This window comes from Pogona vitticeps, chromosome 6, assembly GCF_051106095.1.
Source record: "Pogona vitticeps strain Pit_001003342236 chromosome 6, PviZW2.1, whole genome shotgun sequence".
Taxonomy (NCBI): Eukaryota; Metazoa; Chordata; class Lepidosauria; order Squamata; family Agamidae; genus Pogona; species Pogona vitticeps.
This window is the reverse complement of record NC_135788.1, coordinates 26,169,032-26,192,767: the sequence shown is the minus strand read 5'-3', so window position 1 is coordinate 26,192,767 and position 23,736 is coordinate 26,169,032. Positions and strand designations below refer to the sequence as shown.

Sequence of the window (23,736 nt, the reverse complement as noted above, 5' to 3'; positions counted from 1 at the left end):
CACTTAAGACAGCTAACCAACATTGTTAGAGCAAATTAAACCATAATCACATGCTTGTTGCCCATTTGTGTGACTCAACCGCCTCAGCATTAAACCACCATTAAATACCAATGCCAAAAAAATCAAGTATCAACAGAAACAGCAAGTCACAAAACCTGAAGTGAAGGCAAAGCAGGAAGAAACAGCTTCAATATGTTGATAATGGGGAAAGAGAAAAAATATTTAGTGGAAGGACTTTCTAAAAAACTAAGTTTTGTCCAGACCTTAAAACGTAACAGTTTGATAAAGCTCAACCAGAAGGTGTCTCCACAGAGTAGGTGCCACCATTAAAACCGCCCCGTTTCCCCACCAAGCTTCGGACAGCCAAAAAATCTGGAGCAGGGCCTGCGATTCTAAATATATCGCGTGGAGAGAAAGGCAGGGTGTAAAAACAAAATGAAAGTAAATGAAATATGGAAATATGAAAATAACAAAACAAGACACCGGCTTGAAGAAATTGCAAAATCAGTGTTCATTTTACTGAATCATCTGAGAAAGTGGACTTATCCACAAAAGCTCAAATTAAAATACAGCAGTTAGTCTTTGATGTGCTACTACATTTTTTTCTTCTGTCTTTATTTTGTTGTTGTTTTTGCCCGATATGGAAGAAGATAGTCCTTTAAGAGCCACATGTCATGGAGTTTCATAGGATAATCTAAGGTTATCCAAATGTTCTGGGACTCCAACTCCCATTAGCCTCCTTTTTAAGATCACAGCTAATGCGGAAGCCCAAACTAGAAAATGATGTCCTCACCTTCAATGCCATCTGCAATATCCCACAAACTGGAAACCTAATATTTTAGAAGGAATGGCTGTGATTTGAACACCTTCCCTAATACTGAGCTCTGATTTACTATGCCATTTTGTATCAAAAGGACAATTTCCTCTCTTTTTATAGGAATTGATTGAAGTCATCAACATTTGCAAATGCGAAAAACAGTAACCAGCCTACCTTCAGATCGATGAGTATCCAGAGGTGTTTGAGTCTCCTTGGAATATGACACCACTTCTCGAGGCAAGAAGTCCACCTGGGTGATCTTCGACACGCCTAGCTTGTGCAGGCGGCGCCTAAAATAAGCAAATTTTAAAAAACGTTAGTAGAAGCACTGACATAATACGGCAGTCAGTTCCTGAAAGATGAGTTTTTAATCTTTCTGTTTCCTTGACTTGCTTCTCCGTCAAGAGGGTGAAACTGTTGCAAGCCAGGACTGTACAGTTTGCACTCTCTTTTGCTTCCAAACCTTTTGCATCTAATTTTAAACAAAATACTCCTGGATAGAGAACAGCAGCCGCTATCTCTGGTGCTGCATTTTTAAAATAATACAATTGACAAGCTCTCCCAAATGTCAATTTCTTTACAGTTTTACATCTACAAGTACGCAGGAAAGAAATATCCATTGGAAAATATGGCCAGTAGAGATGAGGGTATTCGTATTTGAATACAGGTGGCGATAACAAGGTCCATTCACTGATCCGCCACAGCCGCGAGCACCACAGAGCCTGCTAATGGCTCCAAAGATCATGTTCAGCTCGCCACTCCTGGCAGGAAACGGGAGGACATGCCTCACTGCAAGGTCGAAGAGTAGCTCGCCGATCATGCGCTACGGAGCCATTGGTAGAATCGCAGCATCTGCAGTGGATCGGTGAGTGGACCTTCTAGCCCCATGGGGATGGACAATCATTATCGCCACCTATGCGGGGATATTCATATACAAATACAAATACCCCTATCTCTAATGGCCAGTTCTAATCATGTGCTGTATCTGAATTATGCTGCATCAGAATCTTTACAAAGTCTTAAAATTCAAAGAGAAAGGACAGGAAATGCCTGACCCTGCTCAGGTACAGCCAATATCCACACGTTAGTTCTGTCTACAAGGTGCATGCAACATTTGCCATCATGCAATTCCTACAGTCTCATCCACACTCTATAAGATGAAGTGATGAAGGATGAGGTAAGGAAGAGGGAGAGGACAACTCTGTATATTGCTTTGAGTTCACTGGAGGAAGGATGAGACAGAAACATAACAAATAACATTCCCTCTGATCTCAGTGAATTTAGATTGGGGGAGAAGTTACCCTTTTCAGAGGCTTCACTTCTCTTTTCTTAGAAAAAAGATGAGCTCCCCCCAATTTATTTTTTTTTTTGGAAATGTATTAAATTATGATACTGAAGGTTCAGTAGAGATATCTTTACAAAAATAGGTGTACACAGGGCAACATGGAGAAAGCCCATTAAGGAAGCCATTTCAACATAATTCATGCAAATGAGGTCATAATAGAAGCAAAGCAAAAAAAAAGGAAAAGGAAAAAAGAGTGGACATATACCCAAGTTCAGAGTCAGACTGCAGCTGCAACACTGAAGGGTCTGTGTCCCACTGCAGGGTCCTAGCCGGGTTATCAGCCGCACAGCACAAAGAGGGGAAAAAAGAACACACAGGATTAACTGAAAGGATGGGAGAGGGAGGTGAAATCACTTCATCACTCATAGTTATGTTACACAAGTACAGAACACAGTTCCAAAAACCCAACAAGGAACCACACAGTGTTCACTGTCAGACAATAGTAAGTCTATATCAATTTGCAGAATGTTACGCTGGCATTCAATATGAAATGTTTATTCTGTTTTGCTTAATGGAAGAGAATAAATTCGAAGAAGAAATTGCCTGTGACACTAAAAGTGTACCTAAACTTTATTGTCTTATTTACTCTGATGTAAACGCACGGAATCCTGAACCAGATTAGAAGTACTGCAAGGAGGTAGATCTTTATTTTCAAACACATACCCACACACTTGTGTTAGCTAAAGGGTGTTGGAACACCAATGGTGACAATAGTTTTTTGTTTGTCTGTGGTGTGCAGGTAGGGTTAGCAAATAAATAAATAAAGATAAGAGGGACGAGGTATAAATTCCAAAACAAGCAAAGCAAAAATTAGCATTGAAATGTTATTTAAAAAAATGCTTTCTTCTTTATTCCAGAGACTTTCTCAGGGGAACAAAACTAAGACATAAATAAACAAAAATTTGAATAACTTAACATGAAAGAGTAAAAAAATTATAGCAACTAAACCAAATAGACATAAATATAGCTAAATGTAATTGAATGAAATGCAAATATCTATAATATAATAATTTTTAAACCAACTCACATTAACAGCATGCCTCCTTCCTTTAGTCAATAAAGTAAAAATCATCAATTAAATCTTCAGTAATTTTTTTATAAAACTGAATTATGGTGTTCTTCTCCGTATGAAGACATATACAGTATAATAATATACCCGTTCTTCCAAGTATATGAGAATGTTATTATAACCAGTACATTTTGGTATTCAGAATGCAGAAGCTTTTCTCTAAACATGCTAGGAGTAAAGGGTATACAGTATTTTTTCAGATTTAGTTTCATTCTAGGCTTACATAAATGTTATATTGATCATTTTTGGTGCAAACACCTAAATGCCACCCACCCCTGTGTGGTAGACCCAACACAGATCAGAGTTCTGAGTTCAGTGCTCCTGTAAAAAGAAAAAGTTAAAGATTTGGTTGCACAATGTGCATTTAACATAGTACAGTATGTGGTTTAACCCTCTAGGAATAAATCTTAGTTGCTTAAATACTAAGTATAATTAGTAACAACTTTTAATTGTGGGCAACAGCCAATTCACTCCTTTGTGTTAAACTCCAGAAAAAAACAGTAAAATCGAGGGAAACTCTTGTATATGCTGGGACTATGTACATGTGTACCCATGTGCTTAAGCGACCCGAGACAATCCCTTTCTAAGCAAAAACTAGTTGTAGTAGCTTGCTAGTTTGTAGTACCACATTCATGAAATGTATAGCAAGAAGCCTCCATGCAGCATATATGCATGGCAAACTATGCACACATAGAAGAGTACTTAACAAAGGCACATTTGGGGAAGGATTCTGGAAGCACAGCACTGATCCTTGGTGTCTCCATCTTGGATTTAGTTCTAAACACCAGGAACCAAAAATTCTTAGATAAGGCTTCCTAAGTTTCTCTCTTGTTTCAAGTATAGGTTAATAATTTCAAATGGTGCAGAATGCGGAGGTCAGACTTCTCACTGGAGTGAGAAAACGTCAACATATCTCCCCCACTCTGGCTGCCTTGCATTGGCTGCCCGTTCATTTCCACGTTGATTTCAAAGTGTTAATGATAAAGCCCTAAATGGTTTAGGACCTCGATATCTAGCGGAATGCCTCCTCCCACCTAGATCTACCCAAATCACTCATTCTAGCCAGGAAGGGTAGCTGAGGGGCCTAATGCCGAGAGAGGCCCAGAGAAAAAGAACCAAAAAAGGGGGGGGCTTCTTGGCAGTGGCCCCTCATCTCTGGAACAATCTACCCCCAGAAATGCTTCCTGGAGGACTCTGGGAGTTACAGTCCAGCTAGATCACTGAGATAGAGATGTTGCCTAAAGATAGAATCTGCCTTAAACATACTACCTGTGAATGACAAGGTTTAATGTAGTCATTGTGACCCAGAAGCCATATACTAGCCTGTCCCCCCCCCAACCGTGAATTTATCCATTAGGCCATTCAGGCCCTCTGAGCCAACTGTCCTCCCCATACGAGTTGTGGCAACAAACTTCATAAAATAATTACTTTTTTGTGTGAGGAAGAACTGTCTTTTGTCTTTTTTAAATCTCCTGCCAACCACTTTCCCTGGATGACCCCAAGAGGAACACTTTCAACTAACAGAAATGAGTTCTTCTCATTCCAGAATGTGGAGCACAGTACATTGAGGAAGTGCAGTCTACAAACCCTGTTGAAATAAATGGGAGCAACACCAGATTCTCAGGGATCATTCCAGACAAGACAAGGTTTTTACTGTGCAATTACCATATTTTTCCATTTATAAGACGCCCCCATTTATAAGACACTCCCTCCCCAACTTTTCTAACCCAAAACCTAAGAAAACTTAGCTTTGAGTATTCAGCCTCTGGGCTCAAAACACTCGGACATTAGGAGTCCCTGTTGAAACTGAGCCTACAGGCTTAACCTCCAACAAGGTGTGTTCCAATTGCGTTGTTCAGCATCAGGTGACGTCAGTTCCATAAGGCTTGTGATTGGAAGAAGCTAAGTCTCCTGACTGTAGGAAGCTGAGCCTTGTAACTGAAGGAAGCCTGTTTACAGAGGCAAAATACAGGCAATTTTGTTCTCTCCATGTTATCAGCTTACTTCCCTGTATAAGATGTACCTCAATTTTTAGTGTAATGATTTCAGGAAAAAGTAGTGTCTTATACATAGAAAAATACGGTACTCTTGTTTCATTCGCAGAATCTTAAAGGATTCCCAAAAGTTTTCCTCCAGTGTTTCCCCACTGATTCTTCCATTCAATTTTTATTTCAACATAAAACATGTTAAAGAAGAAAAGACTGAATCTAGTCATTCCTTTTAGCTGAGCTTTCACAAGTGATGTCAAGTGTACTTTACACTTGATAGAAATTGGAAAAAAGTTACTTTTTTGGACTACAACCTCCAGAATACTCCTCACTAGAGGATTCTGAGGGTTGCAGTCTCTCAGTGGAATCTGTCACAAAATTATGGCAAACAAGGGCTGCAGTCTTATGTGTACTCTCCTTTAATTAAGTCACTCTGAACACAGTAAAACCCACTTTTTTGTAAAACATACAGATTGACTAGGTTGTAAATATGATCCAACTTCTCATACCAGATGGGCTAAATTCCTGTTAGTCCCATGTTGAAGAGGAGAAGCAAAATAATTTGCAACACACTGATACAGTACATTGGGAGGGAGGGGAATCAATCTTGAAAGGAGTAAACATTGCAGATGGTATTTTCAAAGATACTTAAGGACAGCAATACTTATACGAAAGGATCTCAGAGCTGGCTATGGTAAAACTGCCACAGAAAATTCTGTGTGTTTAATTAAAAGCATAACCATCCAGTTACATTTTGTTCAGGATTTTTAAGATGGCTGTGCGGCACAGAGCAAGAGAAAAGTAAAGCCTTTGAAAGGGGCAGAACCTACCCACCTGCCCGAGCCTTTTTTATATAATTTGGAGCAACGAACACATAAAGAGTTGAATACCTGCTGCCAAATACTAAGCCTAATGTGTTACAGAAGTTGCATATAAAATGGAAACAAAGTGAAAAATCACCTCTGTAATGCTGCCAAGGTCATTAACGAAAAGTGTGATTTGCTGAGTATGTGCCAGCTTCTAATGTTATGAGTGTCATGGGGCCACTTATACCTACACACCCGTGATACTTAGGAGGGTATATATATATGCAGTTTGCTTGAGGCAGTCATTATGCCTTTGCTCCATCCTCTTTCAAAAGCTGTCACATTTCCCAAGTGACAAACAATATTCCATTAGGGAGAATACCATTACAGTGTGATTAAAGAAAGAGCCTGGGAACTAAAGTCTCATCTGGGGAAAAACAGTGACGGTTACCAGAGGAAGAGGTCACCTTGGAGAATTTGCATGGGTTGAAACGTCAGATATGTCTTTGCCAGCTTCAACCTCAAGCTAGCACTTAGGCTGTTCTCGGGCTCTACACAAGGAAGGTGATAATAGATTACAGTGTTCTACTTATGAATCAAGCCTTTCTGCTGGACAGTGCACAGAACAACTTGCCTGATGTCCTTATAGCACCTATTAATAACATAAAATATGACAGCCCAAACTGATGACAGGATGAAACCTAAATTGCAGCGCTGATTACTTATTGTATATTTATTTGTTACTTTTCCATCCTGCCTTTTCTCCACTGAACTCATCCATGACTTTCCTTTTCACCTTTATCTTCACAACAACCCTGTGAGTTAGGTCAAGTCAGGATCATGTGACTGGTCCAAAGTCACGCAATAATAGAGAGGCACTATCAACACTTAGGAGAAAAGAAAGGGCGATATTAAGCCTCAACATTTAGAGCGGAAACAGATGCAATGCCAGCTTCACACTTAGAAGCTGAGATCTCTTAAGAATTAAGTAATTTGGTTTCCCTAGAAGGGCTTACAGTTTGTTTGTTTGTTTGTTTGTTTGTTTGTTTGATTGATTGATTGATTGATTGATTGATTGATTGATTGATTGATTGATTGATTGATTGATTGATTGACTTTTATACAGCCCATCTGGCTGCAAGGCCACTCTGGGAAGTTTACAATATAATAAAACAAAACAAAAATAATGCAAATTGGTCATTCAAGAAAAACTTAGATAATCACCTGGCAGATATCCTTTGATTGTATTCTTGCAATGAACAGGGGGTTGTAGGCCCCTTCCAACTTCACTTTTCTATGATTCTATGAAACACCAGGTCCTGCACATGACCAGCCACATAGGTGGGACTATTGACATAGTGGAACATGTTCAAGGAGGCCATGGCTTCCAAGGACTCAAGAACTGGCCCTGTGACCTGAGCCTCCCTATGGATGTTGGTTCCCCAGTATAAGTAGCCTGGGGGACCTCAACAGTGCCACCAAGACAAAGCCAGCCAGCTCCAGAAGGGAGAGTGCTGGGTCACTGGGAACTCGCTAGACTAGCACGATCTCAAATCCTTCCCTGGTCCCCACCGACATGTGGAGGGCCTCCAGACCTGGGATCGCCAAGGTGGAAAGCCTGACAGCCTCCAAAAGTGTCTTTATAAATAATGGCTACTTCCCCTTCCCCACCCCTCCAGTCTACCCTGGTGTTGGATGGAGTACAGTGGTGCCTCGCACAACGAGTGCACCGTAGAACGACGAATCCGCACACCGACGGCCCCTATGGCTCAAAATCGCAGAGCGAAGGTCAGTAAGTGGTTCGCTTACCGACCTTCGCTTTGCGACCCGCCGATCAGCTGTTCGGCGGCTTCAAAATGGCCGCCGGAACCCCCAAAATGGCCACGCGCAGCGTTTTTGCACCCTCATTAAGCGAGGGGAGGGCGCAAAAATGGCTGCCAGCCATCGGAGAAACATCGCTGTACGGTGAGTAAAGCTGCTATTGGAACGCATTAAACTAAGTTTAATGCATTCCAATGGCTTTTTTTGATCCGTACAGCAATGTTTTCACACAGCGAGGGTTAATCCGGAACGAGGCACCACTGTATCTGGATGGGCGCATTACAGAGAGAGCCATACCATCCTCTGCATCCACCCATGTCTCAGTGATGGAGGCCTGATTTGCATCCTCATCCAGGATCTGATCGTGGATGACCTGAGCTTTATTTAAGGCAGATCTAGCATTTAACAATATAAAGGACAGAGTGGATGGTTGGCTGAGCAGGTTACCTCGAGCCTGACAGCTGGCAACTGAGCTAGAAGAGGGAACAGCCTTCAAACATCAGTTACAAATTACTTGTCTTTTCTTCATGAATGCTCATCAAGAGATAAACATAGGAATCCCTTTGCAAATCAACAGAGTAGCCAGAGCTCTCCCAACACCTGTGGTAGGAAGCAAAATGCTGCACCACTAAATTCTGCGACTGCAACTCCTCTTCTGCACCCCCTCCCATTACACACTTCAATTTCCTTCCACTCTCCATACAACTAGTATGAACACACACAGGATGCTGGAAGAGATGGAGAGAAAGTGGTGACAATTCACTTGGGAGTCAGAATAACGAGAAGATGCTTTTCCACCTCTTTTAAACTCCTGGCTCCAAAAACAAAGAAGAAGCTGAGGCACCAGTACTAGAAGACAATGCCAAGGCTTTTTAAAGCAGTTCTCTTGTTGTTCTTGTTGTTGTTGTGTGTTACTGATAGCACAGTTTCCCCTTCAGCAGAACCAGATTAATGGTCCCCTTTTCTCTCCTCAACCTACTCCATTTTTGTCACCATCTCTGCCTCAGCCTCTTCCCCCACACAGCCAGCTGTTCAAGAGAAAAAGTCAACCTCTGGTGCAGCTGACCCTGTTTCTGCTGTCCTCAATATTTCCTCTTCTGATGGCATTCTCATCTCTTTGCTGGATGTAGTAGATGAGGACCATGGGGGGGGCAGAGTTAAAATCATGTTTTTGGGGAGCTACCGGTCATGGCAGCTCTCTAGAGCAGTGCAGACTCTGCTGAGGGAGTAGCAGGCAGAAGATGGTGACACGTTCACCACCCCCAGAGCCCCAGTGCCTGAGGCAAGCACTTCGTTGAGTCTCGGGGTAAGGCCAGCCCTATAAGCTGATTGTTCTGACGTGGAAGCTTTGAAAAAGTGTATCTTCGGAGGGTTAACATTATACTATCTTCCAAATGCAAAACTGGCATCTCATCTATTTCTGCCCTAAACAAAATCAGAGCAGGTAGCACTAATGAATCTGGGTGCTGGAAGAGCATTCGAGCACCAGGCGATACTCTTGCCTCCTGTCACCACCTAAGTTTTGCCCCAACAGTGATCTCAGTGGATAGGAAGGTTCATACATGAGGAAGGGGCCCCTGCAGTTCCCAGGTCCCAATCTAATCAGGGAGTTAAAGATCATAAGCAATACTCTGGATTGGCCCCCAAAACATGCAGGTAAACAAGACAGCAGTATGGAACCACATGTATAGATCAGTGCCCAGAGATATAAAACCAGCCATGGCAGGAATTGTGCTAGAAGCTGTATTTAAAAAAAAAAGTTTTAACTATCCCAAGTTCTAATTACATCGTCATACCACTAGTCCATCTGGTTCAATATTAAAGCCAAAGTAATACAGTGGTTAAAGTGATGGGTGTTCAATGTATTTGTGAAGGCTTTCACGGCTGGGATCTAATGCTTGTTGTGGGTTTTTCGGGCTCTTTGGCTGTGTTTTGAAGGTTGTTCTTCCTAACGTTTTGCCAGTCTCTGTTGCTGGCATCTTCAGAGGACTGGACAGAGTTCCTACTCCATTCCTCTGAAGATACCGGCCGCAGAGACTGGTGAAATGTCAGGAAGAATGACCTTCAGAGCATGGCCAAAGAGCCCGAAAAACCCACAACAACCAATAAAGTGATGGGCTTGGACTAGGTTCAAGTCTCCATTGATCCATGAAACTCACTGGATGATCCATTGCCAGTTACTTCGCACAGTCTGGCCTAGCTCACAGTGTACAGTAGATGTGAGAATGAAGTGGGGAGGAGGAAGCCCCAATGCACATGTACCAAAGCATGAACCCTGTCAGTGAAACATGTCCCTTCCCAAAACAAATCAGCAAGCCATCAATGGGACTAGGAAGCCGGTGACCTAGAGCAGTGGTCCCCAACCTTGGGCCTCCAGATGTTCTTGGACTTCAACTCCCAGAAATCCTGGCCAGCAGATGTGGTGGTGAAGGCTTCTGGGAGTTGTAGTCCAAGAACATCTGGAGGCCCAAGGTTGGGGACCACTGACCTAGAGGATGAACTAAGACAAGGGTGGGCAAATGAAGGCCCTTGGGCCACAGGATCCCATGGGCTCTAATACAGCCCCACCACCTGCCACAAAAATTAATTTTATGGTTTTTTTTAATTAAAAAGAATAGTCTTAGAAAGTCTCCTTGTGCCTTTGAGGGGATATGGAAGGAGGCAATTCTGCCATGTTTTACTACTACACAATTTTTTAAAAAAAGATTAAAATGATTACCAGGAGCTCTGTTTGTTTAAAAATCCACATATCTATAAAAACACGGTGAGGGTCACAGATGCAACCCTCCTTGGCTGAGAAATGGGTATGCGCAGCTGCTGGACCAAAGATGTTGTCCACACCTAGTGTAGAATGTATTGTGATTTCCAAGCTTCATTATCATTGTGCATTATTTGCGAATGGTAACAACCTGTTTCACAGAGTTGGTGTCAAAATGGCTGAGAGTGCTTGCATAATCCTGGTTAGTAAACAACCAAGAATTGGACTTAATTTATAAAATGGAAGTAGTGTAGTTAGAATTCATACATTCTGGCTTTGACGGTATATCTCTCCTTTAACCCCAAAAGTACAGGAAGAGCATATTGGTCATCAAAGGCATAGGAAATGCACTGTAGACATGTGTAAAAAGTCTAAACATTCTCTTGTCATTACATTATCAATACTGAGGATAAGCAAAGGCACTGAAACAGGTTCTTCAAACATGCCCAAGGAATTATAAGATGGCAGTCAGTTCAGGATGGAAATCCTTGGCTCTTTTATAGCTAACAGCTGGAAAACTGCTGGTGTTTCAGAGAAGTGATTCCAGCAGTTTTGTCCAACTGAGCAACTGTGCTTGTGAACAAAGCCCACCTTTACTCCAAAGATTCAGCACAAAAGGAAACAAGTTAAGTTGCAAGCTACAGAAGATGTGAAAAGCTCTGACAATCAGATGTTAGTGATTTTTATTCCAAAAATGTTTTTAAAATAGGTGCTGTAGTATTTTAAAAAAATCACAGGACTCTGAGAACAGCCCTAAAAATTTTAACATAGCAAAGTGAGGCACAACTGTGAATCTCTCTTACTGTGAGCTTCAAGCAGTCAAGTTCAGATTTCTCCAAAATGAAGACATCTATTATTTCTGGTTCCTCCACCCTAGCAAGCTGACAGAAAGTACTGAAAAGAAACACCACAAGTCTACACATGTCTTATTTCCCCACTATTGAGTGTAACTTTTCCCACTCTGCTGCCCTCCAGATGTGCTAGACTACAATTCCCATCATCCTATCCTGGCTAGGGACATGGCAGAAAATGGTAATCTCATATCTTCACAAGCCACAACTGTAATAAAAATTCAAAAGTACTGTATGTATAGTATATCTCTGTAGTACTGGGGAAATGTCTATAAGAAACAAGAGATGACAGTTCAAGCATGATAGTATTGTACATTGTGGGGCTTAAGATGCATCAAGCAGTATCAAGAATTAAGCTGAGGATGTGCACGTAATAAATACATACCTTAAAGTACAGTGAAACTGCTATTTATTTGGGCTACCCCTTATAATTAGAGTCAAGAAATATTAATATACATTATTATTCCAATAATCATCCAATTTGTTGTAGAGAGCTACCAGAGAGAGCAAGCTCAACATTAATGTCACTCTAACAGCAGGGCCATCCTTGGTAGACCGCTGACCTTGTAAGTGCATCAACAGCTAAACCATTAAATTTGTTCTCTCTCTCCTAAGACTGTAGACCTACAGATTTTAGAAAAATTAGACCTATCTCTTGGAAATTATATCAGCAAAAGTGTTCAGAAGTAGACATGTCGAGACAGTCAAATTACTATAATGAGTAGGAAAGATGTCAACATTGCGGACATCCACCATTGGCTGACAGGCACCAAGTTGAAAGCCATCACTTCTTGTCAAGTTTACACAAGGCTCTGATCTCATCCAGATCATGTAAACCCCACAAAAAGGAAGAAATCTTAGAGCTGAACAAATTCCATGGAAGGAGATAGTAGCGTAAGTTGGCATAATGTTATTCTATTGTCCAAATAATGCTGGGGCTATTCAGTTTTTTAGTATTTCCTCATGTAGAGGGGTGGAAAAACAACCCAAACATTCTGGATGTAGCTCATCAAGAACAGAGCCAAAGGGGCAACTGGCATACAGAGGCAGGTTCTGGAAGAAATATTTGTCAACTGTTAACAAGAATCTTACGTTTGTGAGTTTCTGGCTTTCAAGTTTTTCCTACACAATCTACATAGCTTTTGTTGTTCCAAGTGTATTCCTTTGTGTGTATGTAATGGGGTTAAGTAAGCTACACCACTTGCTTCCTTGGGGCTATTTAATGTTGCCACCTCTCATAGAAAAGCAGACTAATTAAAGCTTTCACAAGAAGGTTAATGAATACAGCAGAGTCACTGGGTTGGCAGCAGCACATCACATATTAATACTAGACAGAGATGAGGATCAGGTTGCTAAGACAGTCTAAGAAACACCCTCAAGCAACAAAAGCAACACTCCTCTCCAAAACATAGTACAAAAAAACTTGCTAATGAGAACAATAACCTGATGAAGAGAACTTGATGCATCCTGCAGGGATCAGAATGTGAACATTTTTAATGATGCCACAGGTTCACATGTAAGAAGATTAATTAACAGTGAGGTCCCTGACTTGGTAACTGGAAGGCATCCAAGACCAATTTCCACTTTCTGAGTAGAGATTTAGAGCCCAGCCCTATTCAAATATCCTCAAATGCCCAATAGGATATATTCTCAACTAAGCATGCATCAGACCAAGGGATATCAGGGATGAACAACCTGTGAGCCTCCCCATGTTATTCAACTGCAACTCCCTCCATCCTTCACCACTGGCAATTCTGGCAACGGCTGATGCAAGCTATAGTACAAAAACATCTGGATAGTTACAAGCTGCCTGTCCATCTCAAAACCAACAATTTATGCACTCTTACCTAAGTCCCACTAAATGACAAACAAAACACACAGGTTCAAATTTCTAAACAAAATATGTTGCTTTCCATGGACAACATCTGAAATGCCTGGGTGCCTAAGGAAACCCAGTTCATTGTAAGAACAATACAGATTTCAAACTCATGCTGTAGCCAATTACATTTAGCTATAAAAACTGACATCCATCATAGAAATGCATAAAGACTCCATTTCATTTATTTCAGTGGGCTTTTTTGTTATATTTGAAACTATCTATCTTATTGGGACACATTAATACATTAACCTCAAGTGGTTAAACCTCTGTACTGCAGCCAAAACTGTGCTCACGACCTGGGGTTCAATCCCAGGTAGCTGGCTCAAGGTTGACTCAGCCTTCTATCTTTCCGAAGTCGGTAAAATGAGTACCCAGCTTGCTGGGGAGGCAATGTGTAACCTGCATAATTACCTTGTAAATCGCTCAGAGAGTGCTTGAAGCACTATGGGGCAGTATATAAGCAGCACACTTTGCTTTTTAACGAGGAGCACAGCTGAGAATGGTGAGTTATACGAAAATTCCACAAAGATATTAAGCAATTACATCCTACTCAAAATCTACAACACTAGAAACTGTGGCTATTTTTTTCTGCTAGGAATTTCTTTCCAAAATAAGCTTAGACTGTGATCAGACAGCTACAAAGGCACACACCCAATCACATTACAAAAGATCTCCCTTAAAGCAACTCTATGAGTTAATGACTTCCACAAGATTCTAACAGCCCTGTTTGAGGTCATATACACTCAAGGCCACAGCTGCCATTCTATCCAACCTTGCAATTATAAACCTGATCTTTCTTTGATTTATATATACAATATTCATTGCAATTGATTGTTGTAATACAATACTCATTGCAACTCATTGTTGCAATGATTGCAACAGGAATGATTATTGCTCCTATTAAATAGTCACAAACGTGCTATGCTATCACACTCTGCAAGGTTAAAAAGTAAAGAATCCTAATATTTTCAGTTTGTGCTGATATGCCAGCTGTGACCTGACTTGGAAGGAGATGGTCATGTCAGCAAATCACTTCATCCCAAACCCAAAAAGTAGAAGACCTATAGTTGGACCCAAAAAAAGTCCAGCCTGGGCATGAATCTAAGTCTGGCTACAGTGCATTTTCCCATTCATTGTATGATCATCAGGAAATAAATTGCACCAGATTACTCCACAAATGGTCCAAATTGCAATCTATCTCCCTATATGATCATATTGTTACATATTTAGAGCTCATGTTCTACCAGTGGTTCATGCTGGTTCATTATCAGATGAACAGGTGTTCACTGCTACAAGGGCGCTCAAAGGCTGCCCCCAGAGCAGGTGGGGCAAGGAAGCCAGGCTGCTGCCTCTGAGTGGGTGCCTGCTGGAAGTGGTGGGGCTTTGAAGCACCAAACACCTGTTAGGCACAAAACTCCAAACCAGTAGTTCTTGTCCATCTCTAAGATGTACTGATATGTCACCCTCTGTTCAACCCTGTAATAATAAATCTGATCTTTCTTGGACCCAGTGGTCCACAGCAGTGGTCCCCAACCTTGGGTCTCCAGACATTCTTGGACTTCAACTCCCAGAAATCCTGGCCAGCAGAGGTGGTGGTGAAGGCTTCTGGGAGTTGTTGTCCAAGAACATCTGGGGTCCCAAGGTTGGGGACCACTGGTCCACAGGATACCTTCCAGCTTTGCAGTTCTAAGATTATATTTATAAATGAATTATGGCAACAGGGATATAAACATTCCCATATCAAAATACAAAAAAAATTAATGGACAACTGTACAATCTGCAATAAAGTCAATATTAATATTGATAATTAATACAAGAATGAAAAATTTAATTTTCTAAAAGTTCTCAACAGCAATACTTTAAAATACTTTAAAGCTGGAAGTACTGCAGAGGAGCGTGTGATTGGAGGGTTATTTAAACCAGCATTTTAAACTGGGCCTGAAAAGAGACTGTGCCGTTATTGAAGGTTTTCAACAAGATATGGTAGAAATGGAAACAGAAGATTGGTTGGGAACGACGGTCTCCATCCAAGTAAGACAGGTCACAGTTGGCATATCAGCACAAACTGAAAATGTTAGGATTATTTACTTTTTAACCTTGCAGAGTGTGATAGCATAGCAAAAAAAATCTGTGACTATTTAATAGGAGTAATAATCATTCCTGTTGCAATCATCATAATAACCATTGTATTGCAATAATCAATTGCAATGAGTATTGTATGTATAAATCAAAGAAAGATCAGATTCATAATTGCAGAGTTGAATAGAACGGCAGCTATGGCCTTGAATTTATATGACCTCAGCAGGGCTGTTAAAGACAGAATATTGTAGAAGACACTAACTCATAACATAGCTATAAATTGTAAGTGATTTGAGGGCACACAATAGCAGCAGTGATCACTCTGAAGGCTGATATTAGGGCTAAAGGAAAAATAGTTATTTAGCAAAATCCATTCAGGATAATGGTGTGGAAGTGGTGATATCTCTAACCTTGGTTACAGAAGCCTCTAGAGCTAGTTTCTATGTCTGCAGGTTCACCTTTCTGACTACGGAGAAACAGCATAAGTAGGAAATTATATCAGAGAAAAGAAAAAAAAAGGAGCCTAGGAGTATGATGATCAAGAAAACACAAAAGAAAAAAAACACATTTGGGCTACCTACCTGGCTACTATTCCCCCATACACTGATAGAAATAGGGTTAAGTTGCTAACTCAGCTGCTACATGCAGTGGCATTCTGTTCCAACAGATTAGTGCTTATCACCACAGAGATCACTTGAACCTCTGGTGCTAGATCAATTAGTGAACAAGAGATTTGGTTCTTTTAGTCAGGGCAGACTCTTCCAGAACCAACTCAATTTATTAGCCCTCAACCAGGCCAAAATCTCACCCACTCAGTTTATTCGTCCTCAACCAGTCCACTACCTCACCCATGTTAATTCAAGACAGCCAGTTCACTTGAACTAAATAAATCTGGGTTTTATCTATGTATTGATGATAGCTTGAGACATACAGTATATCTGGATCTCACTTAGAAGAACAAGAAAGGACATGGAGAAGTTACAAAGTATGAGATAAGAAAATCCTGGAGGTCCCTAAAGCATTGTTGTTGTTGTTGTTGTTGTTTAGTTGTTAAGTCGTCTCCGACTCTTTGTGACCCCATGGAACAGAGCACTCCAGGCCCTCTTGTCTTCCACCGCCTCCCAGAGTTGGGTCAAATCGATGTTGGTAGCTTTGATGACACTGTCCAGCCATCTTGTCCTCTGTCATTCCCTTCTCCTCTTGCCCTCACACTTTCCCATCAGGGTCTTTGACTGTAGAACCTTAACAGCGTCATCTTTTAAGATTTTAAATACTTCAATTGGAATGCCATCACCTCCACTGGCCTTGTTGTTAGCCATCTTTCTAAGGCCCACTTGACTTCACTCTCCAGGATGTCTGGCTCAAGGTCAGCAACCACACTATCTGGGTTGTCCAGGCCATCCAGATCTTTCTGGTATAATTCCTCTATGTATTCTTGCCACTTCTTCTTGATGTCTTCTGCTTCTGTGAGGTCCCTACCATTTTTGTCCTTTATCATGCCCATCTTTGCACAAAAGGTTCCTTTAATACTGTATCTCCAATTTTCTTGAACAGATCTCTGGTTTTTCCCTTTCTATTCTTTTCCTCTATGTCTTTGCACTGTTCATTTAAGAAGGCCCTCTTCTCTCTCCTTGTTATTCTTCGGAAGTCTGCATTCAGTTTTCTTTAACTTTCCCTATCTCCTTTGCATTTTGTTTTCTTTCTCTTCTCTGCTATTTGTAAGGCCTTGTTGGACAGCCACTTTGCTTCCTCGCATTTCCTTTTCTTTGGAATGTTTTTTGTTGCTGCTTCCTGTACAATGTTACGAGCCTCCACCCATAGTTCTTCAGACACTCTGTCCACCAAATCTAGTTCCTTAAATCTGTTCTTCACTTCCACTGTGTATTCATAAGGGATTTGGTTTAGATCACACCTGACTAGCCCAGTGGTTTTTCCTACTTTGACCCTAAAGCATAGAGTCAAAGAATACGCCAGTGGTTTGACAGCATGAGGTCCTGGGGTCTCCCAGAACTAATTTGGGCACCCAGAGCCACTACCAGGTACTACCTTCAAAGACCAACTCCGAATGTTACTCTAGATGGGTACTGTAGTTGATGGTACAGAAGACTATCAAGAGGTCCAAGACAGCCAGCTGATTCAAAATATCAGCTATTCCAAGGTTTCAATATAACTGGTAGACCCACTGAATCAGTAAGTAGATTGGACACTCAACAACTGATTTAATTGATCTACTCTTGTTGAGACTAGCAACTGGATTCTGATTCACAGTTATACAAGTTGATTAGCCACGACTCTCTTAGGCACATAGCTAAGGAAAATATTAGCCACTAGCCCACACTTGCAAATATTTTTCTTCTCTGCCCAACCCTTCTCTCAACAGATATTTAGGCGTGGGATATGTTGCTGTTCTTTATCTCTTCTGAAATTAGGCTAAGGAGTGCCTGCCTTTGATCTATGTGTTGTCTATCTCATATTTGAAAATCTAGCAAATACAAGAACATGCCTATTTTTCTATCTAAAAAATCTTCTACTATGACAAAACTCTTCTCCAGTTACAGGCTGAGAACTGCAAACTACATTTGTCTCTGTCAGTTATGCTTCAGCATTAATGCAAGAGTATTCCTTTGTTTATCCCCCAGGATGGTAATTCTGATCATACAATCCCAGAAAGATAATAGATAAGCAAAAGCTGCTTTTATATGTATCTGACTATCAGGGTATTTTTTCTTACACAACCATTCTTGCTGATTTATTATTATTTTTGTAGAAATGTTACATTTTCACTAGAATCTCCATACCATTACTCAATGTTTCCTCCAATCCTACATAAAAGTGGAAGAGCTATAGTTGTTATCAAAAATATTCTGCCACCAGCTCCAGTGGTAATGCTGCCCTAGGGAGCTTAATAAAATCATGGGTGTGTTGATTTTTAAGGAAAACATCTAGACTGTGACTTCCAGCAAGGAAAATGGAAACTTTGACTGAAATCTATATTCTGTCTACTCAGAAACCAGGGAGTGCTTTGTTTTAAATATGATGAATCTGAATTTTATTCGATAAGTGTGCAAATGATATAGCTAGAGAGGGGCTTTTGACATCACTACTATAGGGTTTTTTATCCGTGTGTTTTTCAACGGCTTTTCATTCAATGGTACTTTAATATTACAATTCATTTCATTGTTTTCTTTATATTATAACAACTTTTGTATTTATCTGTATCTGTTTTTAATCAAGGTACCTTGAGTCACAGTTTCCAGAGAATGGCAGGGTATGAATAAAATAAATAAATCGTAAATAAATAAGATCTTTGGGAGAGACATCTCCTTCTGTCCCAGTCTTCACAGGCCCATTTCATGAGGACATGAAAGAGGCCTTCTTAGTAGCTCTTCCCAAGTTATGGAACTGCCTTCTGAAGGAGGCCGGGTTGATCTCCTTCCTCTTGCCTTTCTGCTGGCAGGTAGACACATGTTTATTTAGACAGCTGTCTGATCACTGATAAGAAAGGTGAATGTTGTGTTTGCTTTGTGTTTATGTATGTATTTTAAGATACCCAGTGTGATGTAGTGTATAGAGCGATGGACTAGAAGTCAGGAGGCCTGGGTTCAATTCCCCACTCAGCCATGGAAACTTACTGGGTGGGTGTGTAATTGGTAAAACCACTCCTTAAATCTCTCGCTTGAAAGCCCTATTAGGGTTGCTATTAGAGATGGGGGTATTCATATATGAATATCCCCACACAGGTGGAAATAATGGGGGTCTGGCCCCCTGGGGCTAGACTGTCCACTATTTTGCTGCTGCCACCGGCTCTGCGGTGCCTTCGTATCACACCGTTGTCCACAATCGATTACCCAGTCCTGGCAGGAGGCGGGATGACAAGCCTCTCTGCTAGGTCGGACAGTGGCTAATCCATTGTGGAGAACAGCGCGATAGGAAGCTGCTGTGGAGCCGGTGGCAGTGGTGAAATCAATATCCCAACTCTAGTTGCTATATGTTGGTTCCAACTTGACAGCACATAACAATAAAGTATTTTTAAAATGTTAATTTGCTTTTTTCCTTTAATGTGATAATTTATTTACTAGTGTTTTAATACTGTAATATATTAACCTATATAAAGCTGTTATCTATTTTTTTAAACTTCTATTCTAAGCTGCCTTGGGTGCTATAAGAGTAATATAAATGTGGAATATAAATTAAATAAATGATAATAAACAATGAATGTTTAAATGAATAAACATGCAGGAATTAATTTAGTTGGACTAGTTAAAAGAAAATGTCACCAAAGTACTGCACTAGCTTGTATATGTTTCTGATGCAGCCAATTGGCTATGCTGGGGGGGAATGGTCAGATTTGTACCTGAGCACACTGACAAGACCACAAATCATTCTCCAACAGCATTTCTGTTCATTACCTTTAAACCATGACATGGCAGATAAGGCATAAATAATAACACAGAAAACACATCAACTTACCTTCCAACAGGTCCCAAGTCTCCTGAATCTTGGCTTCCGGCTTCACTGGGAGTGCTCACTGATTTCGGAGAGGGAGACATAGGGGTTGGGACTAAATAATGAAAATAACAGGTATCCCATGTTAAAACATGCAGCGACTGCACTGATGAAGAGCAGTGTCAGAAAAAATCATAAGCAAGGAACCAAATGATAAAGAGAGTTGAACAACCAGGAAGAGAGTTGGAAATGATAAAAGCAAAAGAAGGAGGAAAGAAAGAAAAAGAAAGTCAAGTGAATTCTATGTATTTTAGCAGATTAAAATCAAAATGAATTTTAGATTGGCCTGGAAGTGAGTCATGATGAGACCCATACTCAGAGTAAAAGAAAGCTTCACAGTAAAGCTTAACATTTTGATTTTTCTTCTACTAATTGCGTTTTTGAAGCTCGAAGCCTATTCTAATAGGTGAGAAGGACTCTGGAACTTAAAAGAAAGGTAGTGACAAAGAACAAGTGTAAAAGCTATTTAGAAGTAGTATTACACTGATTTATCTTCTGAGAACAGCAATCAAATTGGTAAGCCAAACCAAAATTTAAAGTGGAAGTAGAAAGGTGACTGTTTTAAACTTCAATTTCCAGAAGCTTTCCCCCAGTCTGGGGCTTCTGAAAGATATAACTCAAAAAGTAACCTTTCCAAGTTCAGAGAAGGAGGGAAATTTTACTTTCTCTGAAGATTATTTCAGGAGATAACAGTTTGTTTGGGATTTGGAATTACTATACTATTGGTCACTATTGTACTACATGGCCTGCTGCTTTGATCCTTGTTAGCTAAACTGGAGAAGGGAAGGAATGGTATTTTTGTGGAGGGAAATCTGTCCGGCAGTTCTTAGCTAAATGCCTACAATGAAACATGAAGTCAGTGTCATTGATTATCTAATCATCCAAATGCTTCTAAATATATCCTGAAGTTATTGCCTCTCCATTGCACTTTACTGATGGAGGGACAGGTAATGATTTCTTTCTTTCTTTCTTTCTTTCTTTCTTTCTTTCTTTCTTTCTTTCTTTCTTTCTTCTTCTTCTTCTTCTCGCTCCCTCTCTCTTTTAACACAGAATGAGCCCCAGTGATTCTGCTAGAACAGGACTTCTCAGCTTTGGGTCCCCAGATGTTTTTGTACTGCAACTCCCAGAAATCCTGGCCAGCACAGCTAGTTATGTGATTTTGAGTCCAAGAACATCTGGGAACCCAACATTGGGAAGCATTGCACTAGAAGCTTTGTGAAGTTATTCTCCCTTTGTTCAGCAGAACCTTTCAATGAGGCTCTGAATAGCAGGCTGAATGATCATTTATGCAAAGTGAACAGACCTATTTAAGCTAGTTTATGCATAGCTTGAATCATAACTTCAACACTTTAATTGAAAGAATGTGATTTCCTGGACCACCCTAGTGTAAATGAGAAAATATTAGCTAGTTTGCTCACACATGCTCAATCTGGATCTACAAGTCAAAGGAGATTGGATGGTTTAATCAATATATCTCATATATTGATCCAACACCTCCCACTAGTAACTGTCATTAAAATTAGCTGTGAATGGAAAAGGCATTCATTTTCCATGACAGTCCTTTGGCCAAGATACAGGTGTGACATGGTGGAAGATGTACTCATAATGCATTTGTTCTGCTTCTTTGATTTAAATTATCTCAGTAGGAGAGTGATCATTCCAATGTAAACAGAGATGGTGAATTTCCTTTGGACTTTAATACAAATTTTAGAAGGGTTACCAATAGAGTTGGGGGTATTTATATTTGTATACGAATACAAATATCCCCATGCAGGTGGAGTTAACCAGGGACGTGTCCACACACACATCGACTGCTGTCGCCAGCCCCACTCATCCTTCCAATCGCTCCCAGTGTGCCGTTCTCTTCCCAGTCAGCTAGCCACTCCTGGCAGAGGGAGGGAGGACGGTTCTCCATGCAAGGCTGCTGAGCAGCCAGCCAAGTGGGGCTCTGGAGTGATTGGAAGAAGAGAGGGGCCACCGCTGCCACCAGGCATGTGAGTGGATGGTCTCGCCCCAGGGGTTGGATCCTCATCAACTCCAGCTGCGCGCAGATATTTGTATACGAATACCTCCATCTCTAGTCACCAATTGTGCCAAACCCCAACTCCAAAGCAGGTTCAGAAACCAAAGCAGGATCTGTAAAGTTTAGCCTAAAACAAGGAGTGGGTGTACCACTTTGATGACTCTGGAACCACCAAAAACAAACAAATATAAAGAAGACAAAAATGTTCTGGCACCTTAAAGCCCTATATTTTAATGTGAGCCTTCATGGACATGTCCACCTCCTCAGACATAAGAGTGGGACTACATGACAAATATTTATACATTTATGCCTTATTTGCTATGTAGTCTCACAGTGGTGGCACTGTGGGTTAAACCACAGAAGCCTCTGTACTGCAAGGTTGGAAAACCAGCAGTCGTAAGATTGAATCCACGCAACGGAGTGAGCTCCTGTCGCATGTCCCAGCTCCCACCAACCTAGCGGTTTGAAAGCATGCAAAATGCAAAAATGCGAGTAGATAAATAGGTACCACCACACTGGGAAGGTAACAGCATTCCATGTCTAGTCGCACTGGCCACGTGACCACAGAAACTGTCTACGGACAAACACTGGCTCTACGGCTTGGAAACGGGGATGAGCACCACTCCCTAGAGTCGGACATGACTGGACTAAATGTCAAGGGGAACCTTTACCTCACTCTTATATCTGAGGAAGTGAACTTGTCCACAAAAGCTCACATTAAAATATGTATTTAAGATGCCACAACATTTTTGTCTTCTTTAATTTTTTTTATTTTGCTTTTGCCTGATATGCTAGCAAATATGCTAACATAGCTACCTCTTCTGGAATCATCAAGCATCATAGCTTATAGAATCAGGAGCACCTTCAAGCTATTTATCATGCCATCCGTATTGACACCAGATATGGGGTGGGGTGGGGGGGGACAAGATGCTTCAAAATGGCCAAGCTCTTCTTTCATGCCTTGTTGCTGCCTGTTCACCCACCATCCAAAAAGGAAAAGGAAGGGCTTCTTCTTCCACTCCTTCTCCAAGAGGTCAAGTTAACAGGCAATAATATCAAGAATGCAAAGCAACATAATAGGGCAGCTACAGGGATTAGCAATGACCTCTCCACTGGGATCTGGACCTCAGCAGATGTCCAATGGTGTTCACTCTTGGTGCCAGACCTAATGGCCATCTGAAAAACCCAACTGGTATCTGAATGGATATTTTTAATGCGATTCCTCCACCTTCTGGTCTCAGTTACAAACTACATGTTTTACAGGCTTTGTTAATGAGAACATGACTTCAAAACGTCACTTTTTGGACCTAGCCACCCCCAGCTAGCACGAGCATGCTGGCTAAGGAGTTCTGAGACATGGTATCTAAGAAGATAATTTTACCAAGCTCTGGATCAGATCATTATCTAGTAGATGATTACATGATCACAGAAGTTACTCTTACTTTATAGCTCCATATTTAATCAGAGCTAGAGAAAGGATGTGTTGTCCTACCGAAATCATTTTCTCAACCTAATTCATTACTGCCAAAGTTACTGCCAGCCTGTGTTCAGAAGTATATAGACACTTATATCTTTCCTCCAAGAAGGGTGACATTATTTGAGCTGAGTGTTGAACTACAGAAGGATTCCCAGGAGAGAGGAAGATTAAACACCCCTCCACAGGTCCATTGCTCTAAACAAACTCACAGCTTCCCATGGCAGCACCACAGTAAAAATAAGATGTTGGGATACCCAGTTTTTGGTATACCATGTCATGTGGCCTAATGAGATCACCACAAAAAGGTGAGAGAGGAC

General features: G+C 40.9%; 1 protein-coding gene across 16 annotated transcripts in view; it reads right to left on the bottom strand.

Moving 5' to 3' along the window:
* DYNC1I1 (dynein cytoplasmic 1 intermediate chain 1) overlaps positions 1-23,736 on the bottom strand; it is a 221,145-nt gene that overhangs the window by 175,802 nt on the left and 21,607 nt on the right. For 3 of the 16 annotated variants that reach the window (XM_078378713.1, XM_078378714.1, XM_078378712.1), the window contains exons 4-6: positions 19,884-20,025; positions 2,368-2,427; positions 992-1,107 (exon numbers count right to left, since the gene is read on the bottom strand). In XM_078378713.1, the coding sequence (XP_078234839.1) occupies positions 992-1,107; positions 2,368-2,427; positions 19,884-20,025 (318 nt within the window). The remainder of the gene's footprint in view (positions 1-991; positions 1,108-2,367; positions 2,428-19,883; positions 20,026-23,736) is intronic. The other 13 variants (XM_078378716.1, XM_073003216.2, XM_073003211.2 and 10 more) reach the window with 5 other exon arrangements.